Source organism: Anomaloglossus baeobatrachus, chromosome 1 (assembly GCF_048569485.1).
Source record: "Anomaloglossus baeobatrachus isolate aAnoBae1 chromosome 1, aAnoBae1.hap1, whole genome shotgun sequence".
Lineage (NCBI taxonomy): Eukaryota > Metazoa > Chordata > Amphibia > Anura > Aromobatidae > Anomaloglossus > Anomaloglossus baeobatrachus.
The window spans coordinates 910,720,231-910,745,409 of record NC_134353.1 but is presented as its reverse complement, the minus strand read 5'-3'; the positions used below and the strand labels follow the sequence as shown (position 1 = coordinate 910,745,409).

The 25,179-nt window shown below is 45.8% G+C and overlaps 1 protein-coding gene across 2 annotated transcripts in view; it reads left to right on the top strand.

The window, feature by feature from the left end:
* Nucleotides 1-25,179, top strand: part of PIK3C3 (phosphatidylinositol 3-kinase catalytic subunit type 3) — a 323,893-nt gene that overhangs the window by 23,589 nt on the left and 275,125 nt on the right. The window contains exons 5-7 of one of the 2 annotated variants that reach the window (XM_075327571.1): nucleotides 11,011-11,037; nucleotides 18,303-18,389; nucleotides 23,092-23,187. In XM_075327571.1, the coding sequence (XP_075183686.1) occupies nucleotides 11,011-11,037; nucleotides 18,303-18,389; nucleotides 23,092-23,187 (210 nt within the window). The remainder of the gene's footprint in view (nucleotides 1-11,010; nucleotides 11,038-18,302; nucleotides 18,390-23,091; nucleotides 23,188-25,179) is intronic. The other variant, XM_075327579.1, reaches the window with a different exon arrangement.

Below are 25,179 nucleotides of genomic sequence, written 5' to 3'. Positions count from 1 at the left end.
GAGCAGTGTATCTTGCCCTACAAGCCTTCCAGCAGTGGCTGGAAGGCAAGCAGATCCGAATTCAGTCGGACAACTCCACAGCGGTAGCATACATCAACCACCAGGGTGGCACACGCAGTCGGCAAGCCTTCCAGGAAGTCCGACGGATTCTAACGTGGGTGGAAGACACGGCTTCCACCATATCCGCAGTTCACATCCCAGGCGTGGAAAACTGGGAAGCAGACTTCCTCAGTCGCCAGGGTATGGACGCAGGAGAATGGTCCCTTCACCCGGACGTGTTTCAGGAGATCTGTCGCCGCTGGGGGATGCCGGACGTCGACCTGATGGCGTCACGGTACAACAACAAGGTCCCGGCTTTCATGGCACGGTCTCACGATCACCGAGCTCTGGCGGCAGACGCCTTAGTTCAAGATTGGTCGCAATTCCGGCTACCTTATGTGTTCCCACCTCTGGCATTGTTACCCAGAGTGCTGCGCAAGATCAGGGCCGACTGCCGTCGCGCCATCCTCGTCGCTCCAGACTGGCCGAGGAGATCGTGGTACCCAGATCTGTGGCACCTCACGGTAGGCCAACCATGGGCACTACCAGAACGACCAGACTTGCTATCTCAAGGGCCGTTTTTCCACCTGAATTCTGCGGCCCTGAACCTGACTGTGTGGCCATTGAGTCCTGGATCCTAGCGTCTTCAGGATTATCTCGAAAGGTTATTACCACCATGAGACAGGCTAGAAAACCATCCTCCGCCAAGATCTACCACAGGACGTGGAAGATATTCTTATCTTGGTGCGCGGCTCTGGGAGTTCCTCCCTGGCCTTTTGCATTGCCTACTTTTCTTTCCTTCCTGCAATCCGGGTTGGAAAAAGGTTTGTCGCTCAGCTCCCTTAAAGGACAAGTCTCAGCGCTATCTGTATTTTTTCAGAAACGCCTAGCACGACTTACTCAGGTGCGCACGTTCCTGCAAGGAGTTGGTCATATCGTCCCTCCTTACAAGCGGCCGTTAGAGCCCTGGGATCTGAACAAGGTTCTAATTGCTCTCCAGAAGCCGCCTTTCGAGCCTATGAAGGATGTTTCCCTTTCTCGTCTTTCACAGAAAGTGGCTTTTCTAGTAGCGGTCACGTCTCTTCGGAGAGTGTCCGAGCTAGCGGCGCTCTCATGCAAATCTCCCTTCCTGGTGTTTCACCAGGACAAGGTGGTTCTACGTCCGGTTCCTGAGTTTCTCCCTAAGGTGGTATCCCCCTTTCATCTCAATCAGGATGTCACATTACCTTCCTTGTGTCCTCATCCAGTTCATCAATTTGAGAAAGGTTTGCATTTGTTGGATCTGGTCAGAGCACTCAGGATCTACATTTCCCGCACGGCGCCCTTACGCCGCTCGGATGCACTCTTTGTCCTTGTCGCTGGTCAGCGTAAAGGGTCGCAAGCTTCCAAATCCACCCTGGCTCGGTGGATCAAGGAACCAATTCTTGAAACCTACCGTTCTGCGGGGCTTCCGGTTCCTTCAGGGCTGAAGGCCCATTCTACCAGAGCCGTGGGTGCGTCCTGGGCATTACGGTACCAGGCTACGGCTCAGCAGGTGTGCCAGGCGGCTACCTGGTCGAGTCTGCACACCTTTACCAAGCATTATCAGGTGCATACCTACGCTTCGGCGGACGCCAGCCTAGGTAGACAAGTCCTTCAGGCGGCGGTTGCCCACCTGTAGGACAGGGCTGTTTGACGGCCCTATCACGAGGTATTCTTTTACCCACCCAGGGACTGCTTTTGGACGTCCCAATTGTCTGGGTCTCCCAATTAGGAGCGACAAAGAAGGGAATTTTGTTTACTTACCGTAAATTCCTTTTCTTCTAGCTCCAATTGGGAGACCCAGCACCCGCCCTGTTTTCTTAGGGATTTTTGTTTTTTTCGAGTACACATGTTGTTCATGTTGAATGGTTTCAGTTCTCCGATGTTTCTTCGGATTGAATTTGTCTTTAAACCTGTTATTGGCTTTCCTCCTTCTTGCTTTTGCACTAAAACTGAGGAGCCCGTGATCCCACGGGAGGGTGTATAGCCAGAAGGGGAGGGGCCTTACACTTTTAAGTGTAATACTTTGTGTGGCCTCCGGAGGCAGTAGCTATACACCCAATTGTCTGGGTCTCCCAATTGGAGCTAGAAGAAAAGGAATTTACGGTAAGTAAACAAAATTCCCTTCTTTTTAGGGTTGCCTTTCAGAGGTCCTGCCTTTTTGGAACTAGGCTAGATAAAATTATTGCTGATGCAACAGGTGGTAAAAGTACTCTCCTGCCTCAAGCTAAAGGCAGCAAGCCATTTCAAAGATGTGAAACCTTTCAACTTTGTCCCTTTTGATAGTCTCCAGCCACAGAGGTATCAGTCCATAACAGAACACCTCTATCTCAGGGTTCCAAGAGGGCCCCTTTAGGCCAGCAAATGCCAGACATCCTCCTGCTGGGCCAGGTGAGAAGACCTCTTGTTCCAGAGGCAATAGATGGTTCGAGGCTTGACCCAGAGCCAATAGATGGGTTGAGGATTCTTCCTGAGTGGGAGGTCATTTCCTCCTTTTCAGGAGGTATGGTTGGGGGTAGTTGGCGATTTTTGGGTCAGAAAGGTGGTTGCTCAGGCTACAGAATAGAGTTCTCCATTCCTCAAATTCGTTTTCTCAGGTCTCATCCCCACGCTTCAGTCAGCCATAAGATCCAGTTTCGATCAAGCTATACCGTCTCTGCTGCAAGTAGACGTTATAACAAGGTTGCATCCTTCAAAGTTTTTCAGGGGTTTTTATTCAAACCTTTTCGTTATCCCTAAAAGACTGCTTTTTGTGATCTATTCTAGGTTTCAAGTGTCTCATCAAGTGGTTGCCACTACGTCCTTTCAAAATGAAGTTGTTTCGCTCTGTGGTCATGTCCATGGAAGTTGACGAGTTTCTATCAGCGATAGATATGCAAGATGCTTACCTATTTTCCGGATCACTAGCCTTACTTTTGGTTTGCCATCAACCAGGAGCAATTTCAGTTCAGGACTCTTAATATTTGGATTGGCCACGGCACCCAGGATGCTTAAAAAGATCTTGGCCCCAGTTATGGCCCTCTTCTTCTCCAAAAGAATAGTAATTTCCCCTACTTGGACAACATCCTTGTCAACGCTCCTGCCTAGTCTCTGAACTGGGAGAGCTTGCAGGTTGTGCTACACAGCCTGAGCTGTCTTGGATGGATTGTCAACTTTGCAGAGGTTGTATTGATTGACTCGGGTCTGCACTTTCTGTGAATGATTCTCGACACTGCCCGGGGTTGGTCTTTTACACAGAGGACAAGAGGCTAGGTCTTTGATCCTCTATCCGGGACCTGAGGCATCCAGACAAGCATTCTGTTTTTGCATGAATGTTGTGTCAGATATTGGCGGCTTTCGAGGCTGTCCCATTCAATCATTTTCACACTAGACAGTTGCAATACACTCTTCTGACTTGTTGGGACAGGTCGTTAGTTGTTACTGTCCGTGGATTAGCCTATTCGCCTTCCACTTTGTTGCCGCCAATGCCTCAGGTAGTGGCTAATCTCACCCCTTCTGACTCGTAGTTCTTCAATCCGACTCATTCAGTGACTGGTTATGACTACAGATGCAAGTCTTGCCAGATGGGTGGGCAATTTTTGCCGCTTTTCAGCCAAGAAACTTCTCCCAATCAATATTCTGGATCTCTGAGTGATTCATTGTGCTCTTCTCCATTGGCAGCACCTACTTCTAGGATTGCCGTTCAGTATTCAGTCAGACTATCCCACAGCAGTAGACTTTATCAACCGTCAAGGGGAAGTCAGTCTTCCATGATGGAAGTAGGAAGGTTATTGGACTGGTCAGAGGACCAGTTGCCTCTGATCTCAGCGGGTGACATTCCCGGAGTGGACAATTGGGTGGCAGTTTTTCTAAGTAGCCATCGAATAAATCCAGTCGAATTTGCTTTTCATCTGGAGGTGTTTGGCCAAGTCTGTAAGCCATTGATATAATGGCTTCCAGGCTAAACCACAAGGTGTTGAAATTTGTTGCGAGAACTCAGGACCCTCAGGCTGATGCTTTAACAATCCCCTGGTCCCAGTTTTATCTGCCATAACTCTTTCCACCTCTGTCTCTTCTTGGACTTCTCATGAAGATCGGAGCATAGGGATTCCAGCTATTTTAGTTCCTCCAGATTGGCTTCCAAGAGCTTGGTATTCGACTTTCCTCAATCTTCTGGAAGACATTCCATGGCCTCTTCCGGAACATCCAGACCTTTTGTCCCAGGGGGTCACAAGTTACACTCCCTCATTTTAACAACTTTTAACGGCATTGCTATTGAAGCCAAGGTTTTAAAGAGGTCAGGTCTTGCTGATTCAGTCAATTAACGATCGGAGCGCAAAAACCCTCTTTCCGTTGTGTTTTTATCATCGCTCTTGGAGAGCATACTTTTGCTGGTGAGAGTCTTCTGATATCTTTCCAGTGGCTTATTTGCAGTCCAGGTTTGAATCGGGGCTGGCAATTTTGCTCTCTTGAGGTTCAGGTTTCCAAGTTGACTATCTTGTTTCAGAAGAACTTCAGCAGCAAATCTACAAATCAAGACTTTTTTTAGTTTATTTTTTCTTCAGGGAGTGGTGCATCCTCCTCATTGGCCGCCTCTTGAGTCCTGGAATCTTAACTTAGTTTTGTAGGCTCTTCAGGTTCCTCCCCTTTGAGCCCATTATAGAAATCTCTGCACCGCTACTGTCCTAGGAGGTGGCTTTTCTTACAGCCATTACTTCCATCAGAAGGGTTTCAGAACTGGCGTCCCTTTCTTGCCGTCCACCCTACCTTGTTTTTGTCCAAAATAAAGTAGTTCTGAGGCCGGATCTGTCTTTCCTCCCAAAGGTTGTTTTGGCCTTCCATCTTAATGAGGACATTGTCTTGCCTTCCTTTTGCCCTACTCTCACCCAGTTGTGTAGAGATTGCACATTCTGGATGTGGTCTGGGCCGTATGTAACTACTTATCTGCCACTGCCTCCTTTAGGGCGTTTGATTCTTTTTGTTCTACCAAATGGGCCTCATAGAGGCCAAAGCGCCTCAAAAGCAACTATTACCCATTGGATCAGAACTGCTATTATTCAGGCTTATAATTCAAGGAACCTGGCGCCCCCGTTCTACATCAGGGTGCATTCTATGTAGGTGGTGGGAGCTTCCTGAGTGGTCTGTCCCTGGGCTTCTCTCCTTCACCTCTGTAAAGTGGCTACCTGGGCAACTATTCATACCTTTTCAAAATTTTACAGGGTCCACAACTTTTTGCTTCGGTCGTTGCAAGTTTGGGTATGAAGATTTTGTAGGTAGCAGTGGCTCATGCCCCTGGTTGTAAGTTCTGTGGTGCTAAGACTATTTACTTTTCTTTTTTGCACCGCTTTAGGACGCCCCATGGTTTTGTGTCCCCCAATGAGCTCTGTAATGTCAATTGGGGGACTTTAGACCTAGTTGCTCTTCTGAACATAATGGAAAAAATGTAGATTTTTGGAATACGCCATACTCTATTAGTCTTTGTTGACACAGCTCACCCCTTCGGTTGCCGGGTGGGCGTGTCTTCTCTTGATGGCCTCCTGGAGAGGAACCAATATTTAATAGCATCAATTCCAGATGGTAGCAGACTATCCCATAGTCTGTGTCCCCCAATGAAGACTTTGGGGAAGAGATTTTATGGCGAGTACCAAAAATCATCTTTTTTTTTTTCTTTTTTTAATCCCTCCCCCCCCCCCCCCCCCCATTTATGTTCAGAAGAGCAATCCAGAAGAGCAGGAGAAGCAGCACTACCCGCGACATAGCCAGAAAGTCTTTTTTTTTTTATTTTTTTTATTTTTTTTTTTTTTACTTTTTTCCCCAAAAGTGTGCAATTAAAACATGCAGGAGTAATCGGGTGCAGGCCCTCTACGGACAATGTCCATTTTGCGCCTAACCGCGCTTCTACGGGTCCATTCAGAACAGCGACTGGGACCTACACCCCCCGCCCCCACCCACATTCACGTTATACATCTTCCGGCTTAATTGTAGTTCAACCAATCGCTTGGCCGGCTGCTATCTCGCCGAAGTCTCATACATGGGAGCAGTCTCTGCAGAGCACTTCTGTGTTTTCTATGAGAGCTGCTGCTGAACGTCTTTTGGCGGAAGCTTATCTCTTAGAGCGCAAAATAATCTCCAGGTCGAAGAGAGGGGGCAGTGGGAATGTACTCCTGATGCTCCAACATTAGTCTTGTGTAAGGGGCATTTGATTTATACTATTTTCAACATCTATGAAAATCCCTGCGGGCTGCCGCAGACGTCCTGTTAATATGCCGTTAAAGAATTGGCGTGGAAAAATGCACTTTAAAGGATTGGTAAGGCGAATTTACAATAAAAGTTTATTGTGAGTGAGCGCTCATAGGAACTCTGTTTGCACAATGATTTCGCTATCTATACGTGCTACTGACAACCTGATGAGCGAGCAAAACACTCGTTCAATGCACATTATACTGTGTAAATGACCCTTGCCGAACAATGGCTGCCCGTGTGCCTTGAGCGATGCACACATTTCTCAGTTTGCCCCAGTAGTGGGGTCAGCCTGTAAAACAGTATATTAATGACTACCAACCAGCAAACCTGCTAGTGGCTGTTACATGCTGTACTTTCAGCATTGTAAATGGACCCTTTCTTGGGGAATCTTACCCCACCACCCCACCCCCCCCCCTTTATTCCTACTGGAAATCTCCCCTACCCACTGACTTAGGCTACTTTCACACATCAGTTTTTTTCCATCAGGTACAAACCGGAAAAAAACGGGTTAAACGGATCCGGTACCGCATCCGTTTTATTCCCATAGATTTGCATTGTTACCGGATTGTACCTGATGGCTTTGCGTTGCATCCGTTTTTTTCCGGATGCGGCAAAATTTATCAAAGCGGCGGCCGGAGGCAACGTGTCTTGCAACGTTTTTTGTCCGTAAAAAAAAAACGCATCGCGTCGGATCCAGCGCGATACGGTGTGTTTTACAATGAAAGCCTATGGACACCGGATCCGGCGCAATGCGGTAAAAAATGGATGCGGTTACCGGATCCGTTTTTGTAAACTGTGCATGCACCAAATTAATTAAAAAAGCTGATCCTTCAAAAAAAAAGGACAAAACGGATGCAAACCGCATCCACCGGATCCGGTTTTGTACGCATCCGGCATAACGGATCCGTTAAAAACCGGATCCGGTGGATACGGTTTTACATTTTTTTTTTTTTTTTTTGCCGGATCCTTTGGATCAGGAAAAAAAAGGATTGTGCCTGAATGCAGAAAACTGATGTGTGAAAGTAGCCTTAGGCTACTTTCACACATCCGGTTTGAGCAGTGTGGCTCAATCCGGCTGTGAAACCTATGCAACGGATGCGGCGAAAACACCGCATCCTTTGCATAAGTTTTTACATGCAGCCGGTCCGTTTTTTTCCGGGTGCGGCACGCTACTGAGCATGCGCAGTGGAAGAAACCGCATGCAGCGGCCGGATGCGTTTTTTTCCGTATCGCGCCGGCGTCCATAGGCATGCATTGAAAATGCGCCGCAGCGGCCGAATGCGGCGCGATGTGTTTTTTTTTTTGCAGGCAACGTTCTATCCGGCCGCAGCATCGGCTAAATCTGCCGCATGCGGCAAAAACCGGACCGAACGCAAGCCCATGCGGCACAATACGGCACTAATGTAAGTCTGTGCAAAAAAACGCAACTGGCTGCAAAAAAAACGGTTGCGGTTTTTTTGCAGAGTGCCGTATTGTGCCGCAGAGCAAAAACCGGATGTGTGAAAGTAGCCTTAAGGCCCTGTCACACGCAGAGATAAATCTTTGGCAGATCTGTGGTTGCAGTGAAATCATGGACATATTGTTCCATTTGTACACAGCCACAAACCTGACACTGATTGTCCACAATTTCACTGCAACCACAAATCTGCCACAGATTTATCTGTGTGTGACAGGGCCTTTAGGCTAGGTTCACATTTCCGTCAATTTGTATCAGTCACAATCCGTGGCTCTGGTAAACAACGTAATCCGTTTGTCGGATTCCGTTGTTTCCCATAGACTTGTATGTGTGGCGGATTGCGACTGATGACCTTGCGTTGCATCCACTGCGCGGTGCATCAGTCGTTTGTGGACTGACCGCCTGGCGGAAACAACGCAGAATGTAACGTTTTTTGGGTTGTCAAAATTAACGCACCGGGCAGGAATCCGTCGCAATCCGTCAAGCTTGTAATGTTTGTCTATGGCGCTGGATTCCGTCGTAATCCGTCTTACAACGGAATCCAGGCCTGGATTCCGTCATGCTCTACTGAGCATGGCCAGCATTTTTGGCACACCCAAAGACAAACTGATCATGACGGATCCGTGAAAAAACGGACGCACAACGGATGTAACGGACACGACTGATCAGTTTTTTCCACAGGATTCCTGCGAAATAACACATTCCTTGCGTCAGTTGACATCTAAAAAACGACGGATCCGTCACTCAGTCGCAATGACTGACCTGACGGATTTAAAACAATGTAAATGTGCACCTAGCCTTAAAGCTATACCCCCCTTTATAACCCCCCCCACCCTTATGTAAACCATTCACTTATAATGGGCCACAGATCTAAGGTGTTTACTTATCTCTAAATCCCTACTGTTCAGCAGTTTGAAGGGCTTGGACGCCTATGAGAACAGTCACGTCCTTCTGTCTTCATTGGTGTTTTTGTTTTTTTTTGTTTTTTTGTACTGCCAATAAGCCCCAAATAATTTATTTATATAGCACTATTAATTCCACAGTGCTTTACATGCAATGGCAACACTGTCCCCATTGGGGCTCACAATCTAAATTCCCTATCAGTATGTTTTTGGAGTGGGGGAGGAAACCGGAGAACCCGGAGGAAACCCACGCAAACACGGGGAGAGCATACAAACTCCTTGCAGATGGTAGGATTTGAACCCAGGACCACTGAGCCACCGTGCCGCCCAAAGAACCGAGCTGCGAGTCAGTGCTATAAATAAGGGTCACACTAAGCTGGTTAACAAGTAGACTAGTAATCCGTACGGAGGCCGACTGCTGAGGCGCACTGATCAAAGGCCCATTTGTAGGAGCTGATAATCGGGAACGAGCGTTTGTTGGTTTATCGGCTTCTGTGTGTGTATATCAGCAATCACTTGGTGGTGTGTAAGGGGCAAAACTCTTCTTAGTCGTGTAATAGGATTATTCATAACCACAGTGCATTATCACCAGCTTCTCCCTGAATTAGGTCGGCTCCACTCCTGCGGCATTCACTTGTTTCGTACATACATAAGAGAAAAATGATGCAACTTCCTAAATCTTCATTCAACAGTGTCTTTTCATTTTGCTGCTGTGGAGTCTGTGCAGCTCCTGTACATAGCTGGCAGTCCTGCTGTCAGCTCAGGTGTGTTGTCTCTTGTTCTTTCTGCTGTTCTCCATCCATCCTTCTGTAGAGCTACCAGGAAATAATAGAGTAATTTGAGTCTGCAGGAGGAGGAGAAGAGACCATACCGGCTGTATATTCATGCAGATCCTGTCTGTAGAGTGGAGAACTCCTATACGCTTGGATGTTATACCGTATTTTTTGGACTATAAGACGCGCCCTGGTTTTAGAGGAGGAAAATAACATTTTAAGCAAAAAATGTGGTCATGACACCCTTTTATGGGGCGAGGATCTGCTGCTAACAGTTATGGAGGTAATGTCCCCAAATTCTTTATCGTACCCCATCCCGGTAATAGAGTCCAATTCAGAGAAGGGACAGCACTCACCGAGATCCAGCAAATTCTTTATTGAGATAAGGTGCAATAAAGGCAGCAGGAGTAGAGCAGACAGCAAGCCCCCTTACGGACGACGGCCGTTTCGCGTTTAGAACGCGAAGCGGCCGTCGTCCGTGAGGTGGCCCGCTGTCTGTTCTACTCCTGCTTCTTTTATTGCACCTTATCTCAATAAAGAATTTCCTGGATCTTGGTGAGTGCTGTCCCTTCTCTGAATTGGACTCTATTGTTGAATTCTAAGCTGTGTCTGACGTGCACCTAGTTGCCAGCCTCGTTGCGGATCCGTGTCCATACCCTGGATTGTTACACATGCTGATGAGGGTGGGTTGGTGCGCCAGTGGAATTGACCCCATCCTGGTAATGATCCTCCTGCCTTGTATATTATCCCCATCCTTGTATAAATGTCCCTCATCCAGGTAAATACCTCCATCCTGGTATATGTCCCCATCCTGGTATATGGCCCGCACACATAAAAAATAAACGTTTTATACTCTCCTTTCCTCACTCCAGCAGCATGGCTCGTCTTCCTGTCTGTGCCAGCAGCAGCGCCACTGACCTGTGTGGAGCCGTGCACACAGGAATGACGTAATCACTGTGCGCACGGCTCCACACACAGCCGCGGCCGACAGACAGGAGGACATCGTGATTGTGCAGGGAACGGTCACCGGTGAGTATACCGTACTTATTCACTGCCCCCTGCGCTGATGATGATACACTCCAGGCTGTAGGAGCCAGGGATGATCACACGGGCCGGGTGTTTAGTATGCACACACCCCCCCGCCCATCACCCCGCCCACCTATTGGCGCTGACGATTCAGCGCTGAGAGATGATGGGCGTCGGGATGCAGTGCATATCAAATGAGGCTAATGAGTGGGCCCACCTGGTCACAGTAGGCGCTGCTACAGCCTGCTCTTGCCTCTGATGACCCACTCCACCACCACTGCACCCCCCCCCTTCCCCGCAGCCATCGGACTATAAGACGCACTGCCCACTTTCCCCAAAAATTTTGGGGTAAAAAGTGTCTTTATAGTCCGAAAAATATGGCAAGTGCCACAGTATATACAGTTACGACAAGATAACACATGGGCTATGTATGTACAGTTGGGGGGGAATGTACTTATACATGAGAGCTAGTGAAGCTGGCAGCGTCCTAGGCACACAGACCTTGCAGACCACATAGAGAATCATTTGGTTACTATGTTTCTTATTAGTTCATGAACTCTTTTTAATGCAGGAGTCTGGTAAAGAGCGGATGGAAGAAGTAAGTACTTGTGTTCCCCGCATGCATCGGGCACCATGCTGAGCTTGTAGGGGCCCCGGCATGGCTCCATCAGATTGCAGTGATGTGCTATGTGAGTCCGCTTAGTAGATAGATAGATGTGGGGTAAGTTAGACATTATGGGAGGGTGGTGGGGGGAGAAAGGTGCAAATGTTAAGGGTGCTTTACACGCTGCGACATCGCTAGCGATCTCATTAGCGATGTGACACGCCAGATCACAGATGCGATCTGCCGAGGTCGCACATGTGACCGGCACTATAAAAACGACCTATGTGCGACCTCAGCAGATCGCATCTGCAATCTCGCGTGTCACATCGCCAACGAGATCGCTAGCGATGTTGCAGCGTGTAAAGCACCCTTTACCTGAGAGCTATGTTGGAAAACGTGTACTTGTCCATGGCGAATCTCAGTTGTTGGTTCTCTAATAAAGATGAGTACATTGGCTCCCGTTTTGTGTATGTGTGTGTGTTTAAAGACATCTTTCTTGGACTATCCTTATATTCTTACTCTATAAGCTGCAGCCACCACCAGTGGGCTCTTATATACATCATTCCAGAATACTCTATATAAGAGCCCAGGCCGCTGTGTATAACATAAAAAAACACTTTATAATATTCACCTAGATGGTGGCCCACTCCGATGGGTGTCTCTGCTCTCCGATCCGGCGCCTCCTCTCTGCTGCGATCTCCATCCTCCTTCTACCTAGCCCAGTATGGATGACACGTCTGTCATCCACGTAGGCCGGTGTTGAGCTCCTGCGCAGACGCACTTTGATCTGCCCTGCCGAAGGCATATGAACGTTCGGTAAATCACCAAAAATAACCAGTGTACAGCTTCTCTTGGCTGATTAATGACCACGTTGAAGTTCTGTAAACTTTGATGTGTTTTTAAATAAGCACCAAGTACTTGGGGGGTGGATACAAAATATAAGCACTATAAACCCTTCATCAGATCAAGCACAATGATAGATTCTCAGTTAAGCCCAGTTTCACACATCCGGCTTTTCGCCGGTTTGGGGGATTTGGCGCACGCCAGTACAGTGTGACAGCATGTTACATAGGTAAAGATGGTTGACCTCTGGGAGATCAACATCCAACACCATGGAGACACCATCACATGTTTCTCAACGCTGGCAGGAATCTAGCCAGGTCTTTCACCGGGAAGGAACAACCACGGGAAGGGCAGTCTCCAGTCAAGGAAACCGCCTATACCAAACATGGTATCCATCCACAGATAGCTGTTTCGGGCTATTTGCCCCTCATCAGTGTGGAGTAGGAAACTGGCTAGTGGGGGCAATGCCTAGTAGAAGACTACATTTGTAAAGATGGTTGACCTCAGGGAGATCAACATCCAACACCGCGGACACACCATCACATGTTTCTCAACGCTGGCAGAGGCCAACCAAGGTCAACAATCTTTACCTATGTGGTCTTCTACTAGGCATTGCTCCCACTAGCCAGTTTCCTACTCCACACTGATGAGGGGCAAATACCCCGGAAGAGCTGTCTGTGGATGGATACCATGTTTTGGTATAGATATGTTAGATACTTGAACAAAATGCACATCTCCATTTTTATAATCTCATCACATAGAATTGCCACTCCATAATAGCATTTAAGAAATCAGACAGAACAGGAGCGTTTAGAAGCAAATTACAAAAGTTTATTAGAGTTAATTCCATAACATTATTTAAAACATGAAACAGACAGTTTAAAAGTTTGTGCTGAAAGGGGGAAAGAACACCCATGAAAAGTGGGACTACAAGGCGAGCTCATAAATCTATCAAAGGTATAGGGTATTTCGTGGCTAGACAAGCTCAAATAATGAGCTGAAAGTAGAAGGAAAATATCCAGAGCCTTAGGCCATACACTCACCCATTGTAGTAGAGCCTCGCACCTGCGTCTCACAATTCAGAAGGACCCAACCGACGCACGTTTCGCATTGTATATCGCAGCTTCCTCAGGGCGGGTTAGAAATCTCAAATCCGAGACCGGAACTTATATATATTTAAAGCGCGTTCCCATTGGTCATCCCACATGTCCATCAACAGGGATCGCAATAGCGGCGCATGCGCATCACAGACAAGACGTCCACTTCCGTCCTGCCCGGCAATATGTAAAAGGGAGACACCCGGAAATCCAGGTCGTTATGGACGCCATACGTCATTTTTACCCTCGTCATAGATGCGCCGGGCAAGGCGGAGGGACGAATTGTACCCATGACGGGCATGCGCACCACGATCCCACAGGACATGAAAACAAAGTACTGCAGATCGATATATAATTCTACCGTTAACTCTGCATATACCAATGAAGAACTTAATAGATATGATCAAGGACATATCCGTAACCACAGCATGGAACAGTGGAGATATTCGATTCATATAGAGTGTGGACATATATTAAAATGGGAGATAAGTAAAAGAAAACAATTATCATAGGAAAAATACATCAATTTCTGGTTCTCCTCAGTTGATCGTAGTCAGATGTTGCTCTCATATTTTTTATCTCTCTCATTCTTCCCTTTATTTTCATATTATTTTCTCCTCATTACACACTCAACACCATTCCGTGTCTGAGCCACACTATAGATCCTATAAGTCAGGATTGAGAAGACATGGTTTTAGAAAACATATAGCACAATAATTAAAAAAGACCAACATTTAAAAAGACAAATTTAAAAATTCTTTTCTTTTGACACAGGAAAATATGCCATAGTATAAATCATAGGAATTCAGGAAAGGGGGATTTTTTAACTAGTATTTTCATAAAAAAGGTGCAAAATTAACTGCTTCATTCAGCCCAATAGGGGCAACAGTATTTAACATAATGATCCATCTCATTTCTTTCTGTGCCAACAATTTTTTAAAATTCCCACCCCTTATTCCTAGATGGATCACATCAATCCCTCTTGCCATAAATGTCTTGGGATCACATGAATGAAATTGCCTAAAGTGGCGAGGGATAGTTTTCAGTGTTGTAATATCGGTCGCTGTCTTTGCCGCCACAATGTCCCTCACATGCTCTCTAATCCTAACTCTCAGTTCTCTCGATGTAAGACCAATGTAGATCTTATTGCAGCCACAAGTGGCGTAATATATCACGTTGACGGTATCACATGAAATATGTTCCCTAATAGAATAGGTTTTCATACCATCACTGGTCATAAACTCCGAGCAGCGAGACACATTAGGGCAGGAAAGGCAACGGCCACACGGAAAACAGCCATGAACCGGACCAGGCAATCCAAAAATGTATTCCTTCTGTGGGGCAACATAATGGCTTTTCACCAATATATCTCTCAGATTTCTGCAACGTCTTGCAGTCATCATAGGCACCTCTGGTAAGAATGATTTGATGGAGGGATCTGACTGGAGGACATGCCAATATTTTTTAAAAATTTGTTTCATGTCATTCCACTTCTCATTAAATGTTGAGATGAATCTAATGTTTTGAGATTCATTCTGTAATGCCCTTTTAGTTCGTCCACCTCCTTCACGCAATAACTCGTCGCGGGGGGCCATGTTTGCTCGCTGGTATGCCCTCTTAACACAACGATCACTATATCCCCTTGCCTTAAATCTCATCCTTAAATCATCTGCTTGGTCATGAAAGGAGTTCTCTTGAGAGCAAATCCGCTTGATCCTAAGGTAATTTGCTTCTAAACGCTCCTGTTCTGTCTGATTTCTTAAATGTTTTGGTATAGGCGGTTTCCTAGACTGGAGACTGCCCTTCCCGTGGTTGTTTCTTCCCGGTGAAAGACCTGGCTAGTTTCCTGCCAGTATCGAGAAACATGTGATTGTGTCTCCGCGGCATTCTTGTTTTACATGACAGCATGTGACCGGTGCTTGTTGCGCTGCCATTGTACTGTATACACTATACTGGCGTGCGCCGCATCCGCCAAAGCCAGATGTGTGAAAGCGGCCGAACTCATTCTGCAGCTACGGAGATAAATAATCCTTAAAAGCAAAGTGGTGCAACATTTTTAATGAAACACAGTTGGGAAAAAAAAAGGATTTTTGGTGGGTGTCCTCATCTTAAAAATCATCCAGAATGGAAGTGGCCAATATCTTAATGGGAATGTGTGCAGGATGTGGAGCCCCCTATGGGCCCGAGGCCCGAGGCACGCCACGGTTCTGTATGACGCTGGGAAAAAGAATGCTTCATGCCATACACTCCATGCCACGTTTCATCTACTCTGTACAAATGACCCTGGAAAGGCACCAGCCTATAATATAATATATTATATATTGATATATTTTAATATATACTGTGTATATATAGAAGATATTCACCTTCAAAAGGCACACTTTTTTTTTTTAAACCTTTATGTACATGTATTTTGAGCTGAAATTATTATTTTTTTTTTTATTTAAATTTTTATTTTTTTTTTATTAGGCTTACTTTATTCCAATATTGCACATTTATTGAATATATTGGAGTCAATCTGTAGTACCCTGGTCTACTGGCCACGTTGGTAGTCTTTGTCCATCAGATCAGAACCCCCGAGCCTCGTGCTGCTGGCATCCCTGGGACATCTGATTTAATAGACCCGGCACAATGACATTGCGCCTGCTGATCAGAAGAGGCGCCTGCAGGTAGGAGGAGGTACCCCAGGTGCTGGTCTGGTGGTCACCAACTAGATATGGCTGATGCACCAGAATCTTTTTAAGTATGGCAAAATGGCAATTTTGGTGTGGTGCCACCCCTGACAATCGCCTGTCATTGCGGTAAAGGACACCACACTCTATTGGAACTCCCAGGTAACACTATATTCACACACTTTCAAGAGCAACAACAGAGGGATGCCACAATGACTTCTCAGAAATGAGGCTCCAGAATAGTTTGGTCATGTAGGCTATGTGCACACGTTGAGTATTTGCTGTGAATTTTCATGCACCACATACCCTTCTTTTCAGAGGAAAAGCGCTGTAAAACAACACCCCCCCCCCACCTCCTCCCCATTCTGGTGAAAAAATAACAGGCTGCAGAACTAATAAAAAAAAACAAAAAAACTTTGGTTCAAACCTGCAAGGAAAACCAATAATCTGTGTATGCATGAGGTTTCTGAATACTGTAACATGCCTATTTATTTATTTGTGTTTTATTTTTTTTTTTTTTTTTAATGCAACGTGTGAACAAACCCTTAGGGGTACTTCACACACAGCGAGAACGCCACTGAGATCGCTGCTGAGTCAGGTTTTTTGTGACCTCATTAGCGATCTCGCTGTGTGTGACACTGAGCGGTGATCTGGCCCCTGCTGTGAGATCGCTGCTCGTTACACACAGTGCTGGTTCGTTTTTTTATTGTTGCTCTCCCGCTGATAAGCAGACATCACTGTGTGTGACAGCGAGAGAGCAACAATCCTGAATGAGCAGGGAGCAGGAGCCAGCGTCTGACAGCCTGCGTTAAGCTGTAACCAAGGTAAATATCGGGTAACCAAGGTGGTTACCCGATATTTACCTTCGTTACCAGCCTCCGCAGCTCTCACGCTGCCAGTGCCGGCTCCTGCTCCCTGCACACGCTAAGCTAAGCGGTGTGAGCTGGTAACTAAGGTAAACATCGGGTAACCATACCCGATATTTACCTTAGTTACCAGTGTCCGCAGCTTCCAGACACCGGCTCCGTGCAAGCACAGCGTCGCTTGCACATCGCTGGTGGCTGGGGGCTGGTCGCTGGTGAGATCTGGCTGTTTGACAGCTCACCAGCGACCATGTAGCGACGCTGCAGCGATCCTGACCAGGTCAGATCGCTGGTGGGATCGCTGCTGCATCGCTAAAGTGTGAAGGTACCCTTATACATATATATAATTACTAAACAACCCTGTGTGCACACATTACCTGTATGCCCAGATATGTAGGGTGTCTGGATTTCTGCATGTACCTTGTGCACAGAGACTTGATGTTGTGTTGCTTTTTTTTTTTTTTTTTTTCTTACACATAAAGAATATGGCTATTACTAATTTTGTGATCCTGATGACTTGTGTACAACTACCTATCCGTCTGCTTGTCCATGTTTTTTTTTGTTATTACCTGCACTGACTAAACAAAACTAAAATGCCACAAAATTATTTTATTTTTTTTCTAATGGGATGAAAAAAACCCAAAACTTTATTTCAGGAGCAAGGTATGAACGTGAACAACAGATACCATGCATGATACATTTATTTGTAAAATGATGGAAAACTTGGTAAATTCATTGCTTTACTGAGTCTGAATTGAGAGAGGAGATTAATATGTGAACTGCAATAATCTGGTCCTCCTGTGTACAAGAATCAACGAATATCATACTGCCCCTATGTACAAAGATATACCTACTATAATACTGCTCCTATGTACAAGGATATACCTACTATAATACTGCTCCTATGTACAAGGATATACCTACTATAATACTGCCCCTATGTACAAAGATATACCTACTATAATACTGCTCCTATGTACAAGGATATACCTACTATAATACTGCTCCTATGTACAAGGATATACCTACTATAATACTGCCCCTATGTACAAAAATATAACTACTATAATACTGCTCCTATGTACAAGGATATACCTACTATAATACTGCCCCTATGTACAAGAATATAACTACTATAATACTGCCTCTATGTACAAGAATATAACTACTATAATACTGCCCCTATGTACATGAATATACCTACTATAATACTGCTCCTATGTACAAGAATATAACTACTATAATACTGCTCCTATGTACAAGGATATACCTACTATAATACTGCCCCTATGTACAAGGATATACCTACTATAATACTGCTCCCTATGTACAAGGATATACTTACTATAATACTGCCCCATATATACAAGAATATAACTACTATAATACTGCCCCTATGTACAAGAATATAACTAGTAGAATACTGCCCCCATGAACAAGAATAGAACTACTACAATACTGCTTCTTGCATACGAAAAATGTAAATCTCCTGTTACACCTGGAATAATCTGTGTAATACCGTAGTATGTGCACATGATGTCTTTTTAGATTGTGGCAAAGTTGCTTTATAGAGAACAGACATCTCTTTTCTTAGTGTGTGCGGTATGTATATATGTGTGTTTGTATGTATGTATGTATGTATGTATGTATGTGTGTGTGTGTGTGTGTGTGTGTGTGTGTGTATATATATATTAATATAATATAATATAATATAATATTTTATACCGGTATATACTTCCCACTGCTGCTAATCATTATAATATATTTTTTTTTTCTCTCCTTAGCTCACCAAGGCGCACAGACAAGGTCACATGGTGAAAGTTGACTGGTTGGATCGACTGACTTTCCGAGAGATTGAAATGATCAATGAGGCGAGTGCGCAGACACCTCTGTCTTGTCTTGGTCTGATTCCGGTGGCAGCCGTGACACCTAATCTGTTAAATCCGACTCCAGACACGCCGCTCCTTACTGTCTGTCTTTGCTTTATATAAAAACAACCTTCTCATTAATTTTAGAGCCGTGTTGGCAAAAATAGGCAGAATACAAGTTCATAAAGGTATATGAAGACCGGGGAGGTGAGGAGTCGGCAGGGATTTTATTCTCCATGAATTGCCGTGACCATGTTTATTCTCTGTAGATTGGGATTATAGATGGCAGCGATTTATTCTGTAGTGGGCCATTTATTATGAAATACCTTGGCCACAGTGGGGTGTGGGCAGATGTCACGATTGCAGGTGTGGATCGCCTGCACCACAGACCTGGCTTACCCTGGAGTGGTGTGACTAGCTGTTTTACCGGGTTTTCACCAGAGCCTCTGATGGGTTGGATGGGCTGGTCAGTAGACACCAGGTATCACTCCAGGGCAGTCCCCTATACTACAACAGCTGATCCAGGGGTCAGGAACACTGGTACGGAGGGCAGTATGTACATAGTCAGGTACGGGAGTCTGGTTGGCAGAACAGATTCTAGTCATAGGAGTATTTGTTCTGGGGTCACAGGAGTAAGCATTCAGATACACAGGTAAGGTAAGTAATAATTAAATGTTAGTTGGTGGATCATTTGCTGAACAGACCTGTATATGGTGGTGTGTAAGGTTTTAAAATTTAAATGTTTTTATATCATAAAAAAATCCACCAGGTCAGTGAGTTTCAGATACACAGGGGCCAGATAACATTACTAGCAGGTACAGAAACTAAGTAGGAACTATAGTTGCTCAGGCACCTCCCTACAGGGGAGGGTGCCTTAAATAGGCAGTGCTTCTGAGCCATAGGCTGGCACACTTCCAGAAAGCCCGTGCTGCTCCTCTGAGAGGCGGAGAGTGCACCCGCTTCCTAAGCACATTGCCAGTAGACCTGTGTGACGTGTGCAGGAGCTCAGGACAGGAGGAACTTGTGTGTGGCCGCAGCGGTAAGTGCCTTGGCACCCTTGCCAGGAAGGAGAAGCGCGGCAATGCAGGGACGCCAGTGTTACAGCGGGTTAAGCTTCAGGTTCAATCTTTATTAGCCAAGTATACCTGGTAAAATTTATATATTGTCTAGTCTCTTCCTAATATGCAGCAGATCAGTGGGACCCAAAATCTCCTCCCATCACAAAAATAAAACTGCTTAGCGCTGGCACAAAGCGGGGCACCCGGAAAATAGAAAGTGTATTACCTGGAGATAAGCGTTTAGCGCTATTGGTGGGAGTTTTACGCCCTGTACTGCAACCAGTCTGCTGCACATGTTAGGAAAGGATCTTCACTCTTTCCCAATATGGCAGATTATTTTTTTATTTTTTTTATATATTCTATCCTATTTATTGCAGTACCAAAGTATTGCAGAATATACTAAAAATCAGTCTCCTGCACTTTCCAGCAGTCCCATAATGGCCTGCACCAGGGTTTTCCGCAGACCCCCGGCTGTCCTGCGTTCCAGATCGTGGCTGTGTTTCACAGCCAGCTTATACCTTTTTATAAGTGAGAAGGGAATACATAATAGGGGTAAGTACAATAATCATGAACAATACAGGGCACAGACTGGTACAGGAGGAGAGAGGTCCCTGCCTATGAGGGCTCAGTCTACAGGGGATGGGTGAGGATACAATAGGTAAGGACAGAGCGGGTCGTGCAGTGGTATAGTGGACTGAGGGTTATTGTAGGTTGTACGCTTGTCGGAAAGAGGTTGGTCTTCAGGTTGCTTTTGAAAGTTTCCATGGTAGACGAGACTCGTCTATGTTGTGGCAGAGAGATCCAGAGTATGGGGGAGGCACATGAGAAATCTTGTATGTGATTGTGATAAAAGAAGAGGAGGGAAGATCTTGTGAGGATCTGAGGTTTTGGATCTGAGGTTTTGTGTTATGTACCGGGTGGCTAGGTCACAGATGTTTGGAGGAGACAAGTTGTGGATAGCCTGGTCTGTCATGGATAGGTTTTTGAACAGGAGTATTTGGGCAATGCGGGAAGCGAGTGAAGGGACTGGGGAAAGGAGAGGCCAGGGAATAGCGAGAGGAGAGGTTTATTAATTGGGCAGCAAACTTTAGGATAGAAAGGAGGCCACAGAGCAGGAGATTGCAGTAGCCGTGGCGGGAGATGATGCTCAAGTATTTTGCAGAATCTTTAAGAAAGTAATGACCAGGGAAATATTTTTGACTTGGAGGCTGCAGGAAGTGAAGAGGGCTTTGATACATGGCTTGAAGTAGAGACGAGTCAGGGGTTACATTGAGGCACCGAGCTTGTGGGACTGAGGAGACTGAGCAGCCATTGACCTTAATCAAAAGAGCCATGGAGTGGTTAGTGAAATGGGTTTGGGGGTAAGATAATGAATTCTGTTTTGTCGAAGTTAAGTTTTAGTGAAAGGAGAAAAAGGATGAAACAGCAGACAGACATTGTGGGATTCTGGTTAGTAAGGAGGTGATATCTGGTCCAGAGATGTAAATCTGCATATCATCAGCATAGAGGTGATACTGAAAGCTGTAGGAGTCTGAGCTGTCCCAGGACAAAGGTGTAGATGAAGAATAGAGGTCCAAAACTGAACCTTGGGGGACACTGACGGGGGAAAGATGAGGCGGTGTGAGAGTGGGAGACAATGAAAATCCGATCTATTAGGTATGAAGGGATCCAAGATGGGGCCACGTCTGTGATGCCAAGAGATGAGCCTGAAGTAAGAGGGAGTGGTCCATTGTGTCGAAGGCAGAGGGCATGTCCAGGACGACGACAGTAGTGTCGTTTGGCTTTGGCAGGTCCTTGGTGACTTTTGTTAGTGCAGTAACAGTTGAATAACGTGGTCAGAAGCCAGATTGTAACCGGTCAAAGAGGGAGCAGGAGGAGAGGTGGGAGGACACTTTAAGATGGACCTGCTGATCCAGTAGGTTTGAGGCATAAGAAAGAAGTGATATGTGGCAATAGCTTGACACAGAAGATGGGTCAAGGGAGGGCTTTTGGATGATTGGTATGATCAAGGCACGTTTCAAAGCATGAGGGGAAGACACCAGTTAGTGATAGGTTGAAGAGATGAGTTAGGGTTGGGATGAAGACTGTGGTGAGGTTGGGGATGAGACGGGACGGGATTGGATCAAGTACACAGATGGTGAGATGTGATCTGGAGAGAAGAAAGGAAAGTTCCTTTCCTGTAATTTTGAAAACCGCAGCTGGTTTGGAAGGAAGAGGGTTGAACATTGAGGAGGAATGGCTGAGCATTGAGGGTTGAGCCTTTAGGAGGAATGGCTGAGCATTGAGGGTTGAGCCTTTAGGAGGAATGGCTGAGCATTGAGGGTTGAGCCTTTAGGAGGAATGGCTGAGCATTGAGGGTTGAGCCTTTAGGAGGAATGGCTGAGCATTGAGGGTTGAGCCTTTAGGAGGAATGGCTGAGCATTGAGGGTTGAATATTTGAGGAACGGCTGAGCATTGAGGGTTGAATATTTACTAGGAATGGCTGAGCATTGAGGGTTGAGCATTTCGGAGGAATGGCTGTAGGGCAAAGCTATCTCTGATTATAAACCATCTTCTGGTTGAAGAATGCAGCAAATTTGCATTTATATGTCTGGAAGGGGTTAAACCAAAATAAAACTGCACTGTTTTAACCAGGTGTTCCAAGACATTATTAATGGTCATAAATACCAGCTCATTCGGGACCCAACTCTTGGAATCACTAGTGCGCTCGGTTATGGTTACTGGCCAGATGAAAACAGCATACTGTATACACCCAGCATTGGAGAATCCTGGCAGTGAGGTTCACACGTCTGCAGTCACATTCTGCCCCAAACCTAGACAACCCCTTTAAGACTTTTATGCATCTTGTCAATAGCGTCAAATATAAAACCTGTTGTAAATTAAAAAAATAAAAAAAATCTGAATTTTTGTGTACGCGAATCTCTCCCCATATAGTAAATTTGTTAATCTGTACCCAATTGCCAAACAAAGTCATCCTCTAACAAGGCTGATGAGGGGGGGGGGGCCCAAATATTACAACCTCTGGAATCAGACAGTGGGTAAAAAAAGCCTAAAATGGGTCTGTTCTTAAAGGGTTAATGCACAGACATGAAGTGCATAGTACTGATTTACCAGGTCGTTTTTCTTTATGGCCGCCTCCATCTGCAGTAGACTCTTTTTTTTTTTCTCTTTTTTTTTTTTTTTCCTTCCTCTTTCCTCTAAAGCTAATTGAGGTCCCATTTATTGTGCAGGGTTTATTAGCCGAGATCCATGAAAACCTTGTTATAAAATGTTAATTGTGGCTCTTCAATAATGAGCTGATCAGCCTGAAATGTCATTGAGTGGTGGGAGCCGCAGCCGCACGGCTGGACACTAGATGGCAGTGCAGTGCTGCGAGTTGTGCGGTCTCTGCGATGCCCGTTTGGGGATACCGCAGCCATCTAACTTGCTAACTAATCCATATCTCCCTGGTTTAGTAATTATTACTATTTGCTATAAAAAGAGAAACAAAAAACTATTTTTTTTTTTGGAAATGTATTTCTGCATTGATCATTTGGTGCTGCCATTCCTCTTATCAGGCGGTGTTCCCCGTAGCGTAGGGATCAGCAACCACTTACACCGCAGCCAAAAACTCCCAGGAATAATGGAAATTTTTTTCTTGGCCGCAGAGTGAAAAGCGCAGCTCTAACTTCATGTACCTGATGATCGAGTTCCCCTGCGTGAAAAGTGATGACAAGGAGTACGGAATAGTCTACTATGAAAAGGTACACTTCCTAATTCTTTTATTTATTGAACGTTATGTGACCGGTGATTCTTTTTAGACACTAACAAAGAGACCGGACCTGTTTGTAAGGGGGCCTATTATCCAAATAACAAGACTGGGGGGAATTCTACAGACACTGATATAATCTATAACCTGCGAGAACAGTGCTCACATTTTAAGAAGTTCATTCCTCTTCGTTTTTAGTGCTGTCATGACTATTGCTTTGCTCTGACGGGGTTAAGTCTGGTGGGAGGGGTCTGTACGGTCGTGCCTCGTTCCGAGACTCTCGCCGCTTTAGCATGGTGTGGACTTCTCCGGGACGCCGCCAGTAATAGTTCCTGTTCTGCAGCTTGCCCACAGGTTCCTGGGAGTTGCTCTGATCTGTCTCTGTCCCACTACCCAGCTTTCCTCTCCCTACCTGTTCTCCCTGTACTGTCTGTCCTCCCTGTCTACCTGACCCTGGTCCCATCCTGTGTCTGCATCCACTCCCACCTTTGTACTTACATGCTTTCTCGGCCTCTGACCTCGGCAATGTCCCCTGACTATGGCTCTGCTCCTCCTTGGCTCTTTACATGACTTCTCGGCTTCTGACCCCTCTATTTTTACTTTGTGCTAGCGACCTCTGGTGGGCTCTTGTATTATTGCACTTTGGAATTCAATCTCCACGAAGTCCCTGCGCCCCCTAGTGGAGGCTTAACAGTGCTTTTTTTTTTTTTTGTTTTTTGTTTTTTTTTTTCTGTCTGTGCACCAGAAAATGATCTATATTTCAGCTACAATATATGACGTCTTCTTTGTACTCCATTCATTCTCTATGCGGCTGGCCAGCGTTGTGCCCCATGGATTGAATTGAGCGACGGTCGTGCGTGTGCATAGCAGCTGGTCGGTCACAAGTAAAGGTGTCCTGTTCTGGCACTTGATGCAAATCTCAGCCCATAGGACCCCCTATGGATAGATGGTGACATCTTCACTGTACAACTCATTTAAAGCGAATCTGTTAGCAGGTTTTTTATATGTAATCTGAGAGACGCATGATGTAGGGTAAGTGACCACCCTGATTACTGCATTGTGCTATTTACTGGGTTGCTTGTTGCAATAAAATGTTTTATCAGTAGGAGATTATCACTTGAGGACTAAGTGTGGTGCGTCCTAGTCAACTGCTCTGTGTAACCCCATTCCTAACTACTGATTGTCCGCTTTGTCAATGAACAGTGTTCCCAGAAAGCAGCCAATCGGGTGTGGGTGAGGTTATTCAGAGCCCTGCTAGATCTGCAGCAGAGAAAACTTCTGCATCCAGTAAACGAAGTGACACGTCGCTGGAATCAGGGTCTCTGCCTATACATCACGCTGCTCTCTGATTACGGAGCAACAAGCTGCTGACAGATTTCCTGCAAACTGGGCAGTATGTTCTTGTAACAGATCTTTTTAGACTAAATTATATGTATCCATAGGAGAGATGATCCAACCGATCATATACTCACCTTTACTCTATTCACACAGGGGATTTGGGACCCCTCATTCTCCTCATTGTTCAGGGTCCCTGCAATCTTGCATGTTTCTTCTGTGGTTTGGTAGCAGAACTTTTGGCATTTTTACAAAAGGGGGTAGAGACTTCTATGGAGGGGGCTTGGTTGTCAAATTGAAGTGAGTGGAGGACATTTCTTGCTCCAAATTCTATCACTTTGGTTAATCTTACACCAGCGCACCCTGGACTGTAAAACGCCAGTCTTGATGAATCAGGATCACAGCGGTGGTTTGTTTGTAACTTTGCCTTTATTGTTTGTTTTAAAATTCCTCCCCCTGGCGCTATCATCTCCCCCCCCCCACCCCCATCGCTATCGCTGTCTCACCCCCCCCGCCTATCGCTGTCTCACACCCCCCCGCCTATCGCTGTCTCACACCCCCCCCCCCGCCTATCGCTGTCTCACACCCCCCCCCCCCCGCCTATCGCTGTCTCACCCCCCCCGCCTATCGCTGTCTCACCCCCCCCGCCTAT